Here is a 9,443-nt window from a genome sequence, read left to right on the forward strand (position 1 = left end):
CCTGATCTCACTGGCAGAGTATAGGTCTGTTTTACCAGTTATTGGTGGTCTAATTAATTGAGATGTGTCTGTATCTAATTCCTCTTTGTATAGTGGTGAGCATATAGCTGCACTTTTAGGCATTTTATTAGATAATGGCAAAGAGTCTGGATTCCCAGTTTATGTAGGATTGGCCTGTGGAGCCAGGATTAGCCTTTGCTTATAGATTTTGTAGAAAAATACGTTTTAAGAATCCCAAGCCCAAAATTTTACCGCACTAAAGTAGCTACACTGATTTGTTTCTTCTGCCTTGTGTGATCCATGAGCTGTTATGTGCACTGTGAGTACCTTTTAACAATTTAATTGCAATTGTACTTCCTTTTTGGGAAGAATCATATGGAAGGAATTATAAATTGGTTAGAGTGTATATTAAGCCTTAGTCAGCTCCAGCTAGACTCACATTGTTCACTGTACGCAGCAGAAGGACTGCAGATGTATAAAAATGATATTAATGCACACAAATGGAGGCTTAAACAAATGAATTGAGTTGGCAACTTGGTAGTGCAACAGTTTAAAAGAGCTACATGCTGTGAATTTGAGCTCTGCAATAGTTAACTTGCCCATTAGCTCTTGTGGTTCTTGACAGTGCACGGGCATATATGGTGCCATGAGTCAATTGGGATGTAACACAGGTTTTGGGGAGGGAGTTATGCCATTTGTGCTTGTAGTAGGTGAATAGTTGCAAAGGACTGAAAAGCAAATGGTGAGCCATCTAGGAAGGATGATTTGAGTAAAGCCTATCACAATAGAATCATATCAATAAACAGAAAGGACAGAATTTTTCACTTGGGTGTGTGGGCGCGGGCCAGATACGTTCGAGCGTAAAATAGTGCACAATATTTCGGCCGGCAGGTGCGCGCTAAACTCGGAAGCGTGCCTGCTGATAATTAAGACTATTAAGCCCATTAACGGCGCAATTAACTGGGACTTTTCACTGCCTGTCCAACGTTATGGTTGGCAGGTGGGCAAATTGGCCAGGCGGCCTTTGCATTTTTTCAGGAAACCTCAGCCAAGGGCGGGATGAGGTTTCTGATATTAATTTAAAAAAAAATGTTTGCACAGAATTTTCACCATCCCATATGTACCAGAGACTGATTCGGATGCACGAGCATTTTTTTCCTGGTTTTTAAAACCTTTATTTTTTGCATTTAAATTCTTCAGTTCCCTGAGGCAGCTCTCTGCCTTCAGGGGGCTTCGATTCTGCGGTCCCCCGGCGCCCATGCTGACTGCAGGGCTCGCCCTCCCCCGCCCCCAACCCCGGCAGCGCTGAGCATTTCAGCCCGTGTTTCACGTTGGCTGGCTGTTAATTGTCCAGCCAGCGTGAAATCGCGGTCGGCGGTCTGTTCCCGACCGCTCCTGGGCATGCTGACCGCGTCCACCCGCCGAGCTGAAAATTCAGGCCTAAAAGTATTAGTTCCTTCAATTCAATGGCAATGGAAAAAGATGACCTCGTGGCATAATGTCAACCAATCAAAGAACAAATAACTGGCACCTTTTTGAATTAGAACGAGGGCACCTCAGTTTTTTTCTATTCTCCCTACTCAAATTTACAAAGAACAACAGTAGCATTTCCTTCTAATTTTCTTGTACCACCCAACCGCTCAGGGCTGCAAACTGAGTTGAGAGGATAAATGGCAGAATAATACTTCTGAAAAAGTAAACAGGCAGCCGGACATGAGGTTAATAAAAAAAAAACAATCATCATCAATTTTACACTAAAACTGATAAGAGTCTTTGACTCACTTAATAACGATACAGATTTATCAGAAGCAAATGACACAGGAATACATCTTTCCTGAGAGTGCATTCTAATACGAAAGCTTCTTTTGTTTTTGCCATATATAGCTAGAATTTCTAACTGCAAATGTTGCCAAGATTTGAGCTGCACAAAGCACTGAAGGATTCATATCATTTTTCTGCTAATTTTCTAGAGATCCAGTATCTGTCGAACAGCAGTACATGCCGGTGCAATTAAGAACCACATTGGGGGGCTGGTGGATGTGAAGCCAGTGGAGAAGAAGAATCGATACACAGGAGTCTCCAAAAATGGAATTCAGTCAGAGAGGTAACCTTCAGAAAAGGAGAAGGACAATTGTTATTATCCACTATACTTTGTTACAGACAGGAAACAGGGAGCAGGAATAAACAGAGTGGCAGTTGATGATTGGTGGGGTACCGCAGAGATCAGTACCTGGGCCCCAGCTATTCACAATATATATCACTGATTTGGATGAGGGAGCCAAATGTAATATTTCCAAGTTTGCTGATGACATGAAACTTGGTGGGAATGTGAGTGGTGGGGAGGGTGTTAAGAGGCTTCAAGGCCATTTAGATGGGTTGAGTGAGTGGGCAAATACATGGCGGATGCACTATTACTTGGATAAGTGTGAAGTTATCCACTTTGGTAGGAAAAATAGAATGGCAGAGTGTTATTTAAATAGTGATAGATTGGGAAATGTCACCTGAGTGTCCTTGTACACCAATCACTGAAAGCAAGCATGCAGGTGCAGCAAGCAGTTAAGAAGGCAAATGGTACGTTAGCCTTCATTTCGAGAGGACTTGAGTACATGAGCAAGGATGTCTTACTGCTGCTATACAGGGCCTTGGTGAGACCACACTTGCAGTATTGTGTGCAGTTTTGGTCTCCTTGCCTAAGGAAGGATATACTTGCCATAGAGGGAGTGCAGTGAAGGTTCACCAGACTGATTCCTGGGGTGGCAAGATTGTCGTATGAGGGGAAATTGGGCCAACTAGGCCTCTATTCACTGGGGTTTAGAAGAATGAGAGGGCATCTCATTGAAACGTATAAAATTCTGACAGGGATGGACAGACTGGATGCAGGGATGATATTTACTCTGGCTGGCGGGATGGGGCGTCTAAAACAAGGGGTCACAGTCTCAGGGTACAGGGTTGGCCATTTAGGATTGAAATGAGGAGAAACTTCTTCATTCAGAGGGTGGTGAACCTGTGGAATTCTCTACCACAGAAGGCAGTGGAAGCAAAGTCACTGAATACATTTAAGAAGGAAATAGATAGATTTCTGGACTCTAAAGGCGTCAAGGGGCACGGGGAGGGAGAGGGAGTACGGCGTGGAGATAGAGGATCAGCCATGACCACATTGAAAGGTGGAGCAGGCTCGAAGGGCCGAATGGCCAACTCCTGCTCCTATTTTCTATGTTACTATGTTACAAATACAGCTGTTTCAGATGGTAGTGGGTAGCTGTTTAAATTTCTCAGCTGGAGCTGGCTGGAGTGAGAAGAAATACTTGAGGGGAAATATTATTTTCATAGAATCGTAGAATGATTACAGCACAGAAAGAGACCATTTGGCCAGTTGTGTCTGTGCCAGGACTCTGCAAGAGGAACTCGCCTAGCCCCACTTCCCCACCTGTTTTCCTGTGGCCCTGCAATTTTTTTTCTTGAGTTAATTATCCATTTCCCTTTTGAAAGCCACATTTGAATCTGCCTCCAGCCCACTCAGACAGTGCATTCCAGATCCTAACCATTCATTGTGTAAAAAAAAATTCCTCATGTCGTTTTTGGTTCTTTTGCCAATCACCTTAAATCAGTGTCTTCTGGTTCTCAACCCTTCCATCAATGGGAACAGTTTCTCTGTATCTATTCTGTCCAGAACCCTCGTGATTTTGAACTTCTCTATCAAATGTCCTCTCAATCATCTCTACCTCCTCTAAGGAGAACAGCTCCACCTTTGCCAATCTATCCACATAACTGAAATCCCTCAATGCCGGAACCATTCTCGTAAATCTTTTCTACAGCGTCTTCAATGCCTTCACATCCTTCCTAAATTGCGGTGCTTAGAATTGAACACAATTTTCCAGCTGAGGCTGAACCAGTGTTTTCTAAAGGTTCACCATAATGTCCTTGCTTTTATACTCCATGCCTCTACTTATAAAGCCCAGAATCCCATATGCCTTATTAACCGCTTTCTCCACCTACCTAGCTACCTCCAACGATTTGTGCACATGTTCCTCTGCTCCTACACCCCTTTTAAAATTGTACCCTTTATTTCATGTTACCTTTCCCCGTTCTTCCTACCAAAATGTTCCAATTCACATTTATTTGCATTACATTTCATCGTCCATGTGTCCGTCCATTGCATCAGCCTATGTTCTCTTGAAACCTATCACTATCCTCCTCACAGTTCACAGCGCGTCCAAGTTTTGTGTCAGCTGCAAATATTGAAATTGCGTCCTGCACAGCCAGTCCAGATCATTAATACCGATCAAGAAAAGCAGTGGTCCAAATGCTGACCCCAGGGGAACCCCCACTTCCTCCAGTTCAAACAACAACCTCTATTCACTGTTTCTTGTTGCTAGCCAACTTTGTACCCATGCTGCCCCTGTCCCTTTTATTCTATGGGCTTTAATTTTGCTGACAAACTTGTTATGTGGCACTTTATCAAATGCCTTTGGAAGTCCATGTATACCCCATCAACCACATTCCCCTCATCAGCCCTCAGGGGTGCAGCATCATAGTGGTTATATTACTGGGCTAGTAATACAGAGACCTGGATTAATGATTTAGAGATATGAGTTCAAATCCCACCACGGCAGTTGTGACAATTCAGATTCGGTTAATTAAATAAATGTGGAATAAAAAGCTAGTCTCAATAATGGTGACCGTGAAACTATTGGATTGTCATAAAAACCCAACTGGTTCACAAATGTCCTTCAGGGAAGGAAATCTGCCATCCTTACTTAATCTGGCCTGCTTGTGACTCCAGATCCAAGCAATGTGCCTGACTCTGAAATGGCCTAGCAAGACACTCAGTTGGATTCAAGAAGGCAGCTCACTGCTCCTTCTCAAGGGGCAATTAGGGATGGGTAATAAATGCTGGTCTTGTCAGTGACACCCACATCCCATTGATGAATGTTTTAAAAAACCCTGTCTGTTACCTCATCAAAAAAAAAGCTTTTTTATGTTAAAAACATGATTTGCTTTTAACAAACCCATGCTGCTTTTGTTAAAGAAACAAAATGAAATGGATTAGTAGATAGTGTGAAGTTATTGGGACAAATAAATCTTCGTTTTTAAAAATTCAGCATTGGCCTTGAATTTTTTGGACTTTGTCCACGTATTTCCATAGTTTCTCTGGAATTATGTCAGAAACTCCCTGTAAGTGTTTAAATGGAACTTCACTCCAGCTTCACTGCGAAGTTACTGAGGTCATATCCACAGAGACATTACACAAGATGCTATAATTTGACACTGATCATCTCTCATTTGTTCTCTTCCAGTATAAAAAATCCTCCTGATGGGAAAGCTTTCAGAATATTTGCTGTGGCATGAGTGAGAGAAGCTAATTGTGAGAGAACTCTTCTGGGTTTGCCAGACTGATTTCCAAGGGCAGGAAGCATGAGCATAAGAAACATTAACGAAAACTGTGCACACTTGACAATAGTGATCATCTTCATCACAGGAAGAATTAAACAACATTCTCAGACTACATATCTTGCATCTCATCTGCCAAAAAAATAATGGACTCTGGTTTGAACATTCCTATCATTTTTGTACATAATAAATGTAATATTTTGTTTAAAGGCAGAAATATAGTTATTTACAGCAGTGCTGGTAAGTCTATAAGTTAAATTGCTCAATATTAATATAGTTAAGTATGTACTCTTAGTTTGATATATATTTCAGTGCAATCAATTGGAATTAGGGTTTGCGCGTCTCTTTTACATTTGTTTTCTCCACTGCAAATTGGATAAACATCACCTGTGTACATTTTGTGAAACAGATTCTAGAGAACAGTTAAAGGGAAAGCCTTCAGGAATTCATGGCAGCTTTTCCTTTAGCTGGAAGTGCACAGGGTATAAAGGCTGGTAAACATTGGTGGACATCCAGGCTAATCTACCAAAGTGTTAGCAATGTTAATTCCATTTTCACAACAAAACAATGGTGACTTTTCTTTGAAGATACTTTGAGCTTGAGTTTCACCTCAGAAGTTATTCGCGTGGCACTTGGCTTGAATGATTTCAATAACCAATTGTGTTAAAGGTTATTGTATCTTGTAACCGTTAGATTCTAATGTATGTAAACTCCATTCTCATTCTTTGAACTCAGAAATTGTATCCTTGCAATCTGTACTTACACCAGAATATGTCCCAACCCAACAGATGTCCACAGGCTCATTCTTGGACTTGCCAACCATAAGGTCATATTACACTAGTAACATCACAGCCACGGTACATGGCTTGAGAGGGGAGGAAAGAGTTGTATATTTTATACAAATTATGGTGGGCAAGGAATGAGTTACACAGATGTACAGGTGGTGCCTCAGTACCTTAGGGTTTGTAAGTGTCTTGTGGCTGTGCCACTCATGTAAATACTGGCTCAGGCAAATTGATGACCGCGCACCGGTCTGTATTTTACCCCTGTTCATCTAGTAATCCACAAATAAACTTGATTAAAAGGTAAACTAAACCTAAGTGAATCCATATAAAAGCAAAATACCGCGGATGCTGGAAATCTGAAATGTAAACAAAAAAAGCTGGAAAAACTCAGCAGGCCTAGCTGCATCTGTGGAGAGAACAAAGAGTTAACATTTTAGGTCTGTGACCTTTCATCAGAGCTATCTAAGCAAAACTATTCCTTTCACAACAATACTCTTGTGATTCCTATTTCATTTAATTACCCTCAGTGCTTGTCAGAAATTTCTTACTTATCCAACTTTGAGTGCAGTTTGCTCAGTTATTTAGACCACATGACACTGAGATACCATTTTTCTGCTAAGAATTATGCGTAATTGATGCCATTATGTACTTAACAGATCACATGAAACTATTGTTATAGTTGGAAGGTTGGGAGTGAGGAAGAAATAGGAGGAACCATATCTTAAAACCAAATTCTCAGTCACATCAATAATTCATGGGAAAATACACGATGATAATGAAGTGATAAACATAAGCAATATTAAATAAATAATGCATTAATGCATTGGATTCACCACTGTAGTTTAGCTTTCTTTTAATTCTTCAATATAAAAAGTTAAGTTCTCTTTTTCTCTATTGCATACCTGCAAAGCATCAGAGATCTGAAAGATGTTTCCAGAATTAATTTTTGCATGTGCATATTCTGGTGATACTATTAAATATAATTTATTGTGCTGCATCGGGCCAACAGGGGTGAGGATAGCTGCTCAACCACTTTGATTTGCGTTATGGCATTACATTGTATATTTTTTCATAAATATATATAGAACGATATAGACTTACAATCCGCATCAGCTAATTTTAATACATTATAAAATAGAGTTAATTATTTCACAATAAAATGTCATTTTTCTGTCAACTGACCCTATTGTATCTTGGTTGAGAGGTTTCAAACCTCTCCCGAGGTGGAATTGAATGGAAATATTTGTTTGCTGTAATGGCAGTGGAAGTGAAACTGAACAGAAAGCTCTAGAGGCAAAACAAAATTGAAATTGTGCGTATTACGAAACTAAATTGTGCTTGGAAAGGAGTGTAAGACATCTGGTTATGTAAAGTCCTTTGCCATGTTTATGTCAGCAAATCCTTTCTATTGTGCACAGCCTTCTAAACATACTGTCAGTGGTATTATTGTTTAGCACTCTTTGTCCATTACTATCTGACAGAGGTTAACTTTTTTCCTGTAACATCCCTTGTCAATAACAAAACGTCTCTTCTCGATCTCTGGGACACACACCAACTCCGGCCAAGAGATGATCCTGTTTGCCAGTGCAGCTCTGAAACAGCCACTGTGAGGTGCTCAGGAGTGCCTACGGGATTTTTTTTCCCTCATTTTTCATCCACCTGTGGGGAATCTGCACACAGCCATGATTGTGGGACCTATGATCCATCACTTCGTGGCACTGTACTTCAGTGCTCATCTGGGCTGTTATGCTCCATCACCAGAGCCTCTGCAAACATTCAATGTAAATGTTTCAACAGTGCACCATTTTTAAATATTATGGTGTGATTCGGTGCGACATCCAGATTTATACAAGCAAAAAGGGTCCATAAGCTAAAATATTTTACATATGTTCATTTGTTTTGTAACTGCTTTCTTAATAAGTGCGGCATCACATCAGTTTGAAATTGGTTTCCTGTATGACTGCATGCTATATTATTTCCCAGAATATTCTGCAAAACTTCGGGAAAAAAATTCTGGAATATAAAGAAAATTCGACCGAAGGTGCATTTCATTTTCGACATTTCCCCATATCTCCTAAAGCTCATATAAAATATAGTGATTTACCCCGCAAACAAAAATAATGTTTAAAAAGTGGATAGCATTTAGTGTTTAATAATAATTCCTGTATTTCTGATTCCTAACATTCTTTGAAATTCTCGCGAAAGTAAAATCCAGCCGCAGGTTAAATCGGTGCCCTTTGAGCTGGTTTTAATGGGTGGTTTTTTTTAAGCCGGCGGGATTTCACGGTCCTGGCGAAATCGATGGACTTTTGGACGGTTCGCCTCATTTTATGGCCCCGCCCCCACCGTGATGGGGGCCATAAAATTCCGGCCAACGGCCTTAAACATGAGGTAAATAGTACCCTGAATAGATTGGATATCTGTACTCCTGTTCACTTGTAGATGCTGAACGGCAGATTTAAGTTGAACTTGCCCAGAAATTATTGCCAGAAAATATTTTAAAAACAATGACCAAGGAGGGAATTTTACATCTCTGTCACGGCAGGGGTGGGGCCTGTAAAATGTGGCGAGCCATTCAGCAGTCCCTTAACTTCGGTGGGATGGTAAAATCCCGCTGGTGTAAAATTCCATCCCGCCGAACAGTTAATTTTTAAGTTTACCAGTACTTGTTTGTTAAAGCTGTTTGAGTAGAAAAAGTCAATTTGTTTTATTTTTTAAAAAAAAACAAATTATCCTTTTGTTATTGAAAATAAATTTGTCAGTGGTCTAAATTCACCGTGCACTTAAAAATGAGGCCATGTATCATTTGTACACGATGGGCAGAATCTCAGAATCTTGTAGAGGTCATGGGAGGGGGGGTGGTCTTGGCTGCCAGCTGGAGGGCCAGCAAGAGCTCCGCAGTGCCTCTTTTCGGGAGGGTCCCCCCCATCTGGTTCCACTCAGGCACTCGACAGGCCAGCGACCGTCCTTTCCCCGGGATTAAGGACCCCGTAGAATAAAACCCTTCCCGCCAAGAGCAGCCGGCCAGTCAGAGGCCAGCAGCTCTATTGAATGACGCCGCGACAGGGGGAGGCGGTGGCTGCTGCTGGTACGACACCCGCCTGAGGCCTTGAATCATCGCTAGACCCCTGGCCAGAGGTGAGTAACAGCGGGAGAGGGGTTGCGGGTTGGGGTAACATGGGAGGGGTGTTCGGCAGCAAGGACAGGAGTGTGGTTCTCACCAGGCCTCCCCCATAACCCCCACCCCTTCCCAATGCCGGGTCCCTC

At 41.6% G+C, this 9,443-nt stretch overlaps 1 protein-coding gene across 1 annotated transcript in view; it reads left to right on the top strand.

Moving 5' to 3' along the window:
- Nucleotides 1–7,357, top strand: part of crispld2 (cysteine-rich secretory protein LCCL domain containing 2) — a 47,935-nt gene extending 40,578 nt beyond the window's left edge. Inside the window, exons 14-15 of the mRNA XM_078544584.1 lie at nt 1,971–2,104; nt 5,298–7,357. Of these exons, the coding sequence (XP_078400710.1) occupies nt 1,971–2,104; nt 5,298–5,349 (186 nt within the window). The 3' untranslated portion in view covers nt 5,350–7,357. The remainder of the gene's footprint in view (nt 1–1,970; nt 2,105–5,297) is intronic.
- Nucleotides 7,358–9,443: the final 2,086 nt, after the last annotated feature.

Source organism: Cetorhinus maximus, chromosome 6 (assembly GCF_964194155.1).
Source record: "Cetorhinus maximus chromosome 6, sCetMax3.hap1.1, whole genome shotgun sequence".
Lineage (NCBI taxonomy): Eukaryota > Metazoa > Chordata > Chondrichthyes > Lamniformes > Cetorhinidae > Cetorhinus > Cetorhinus maximus.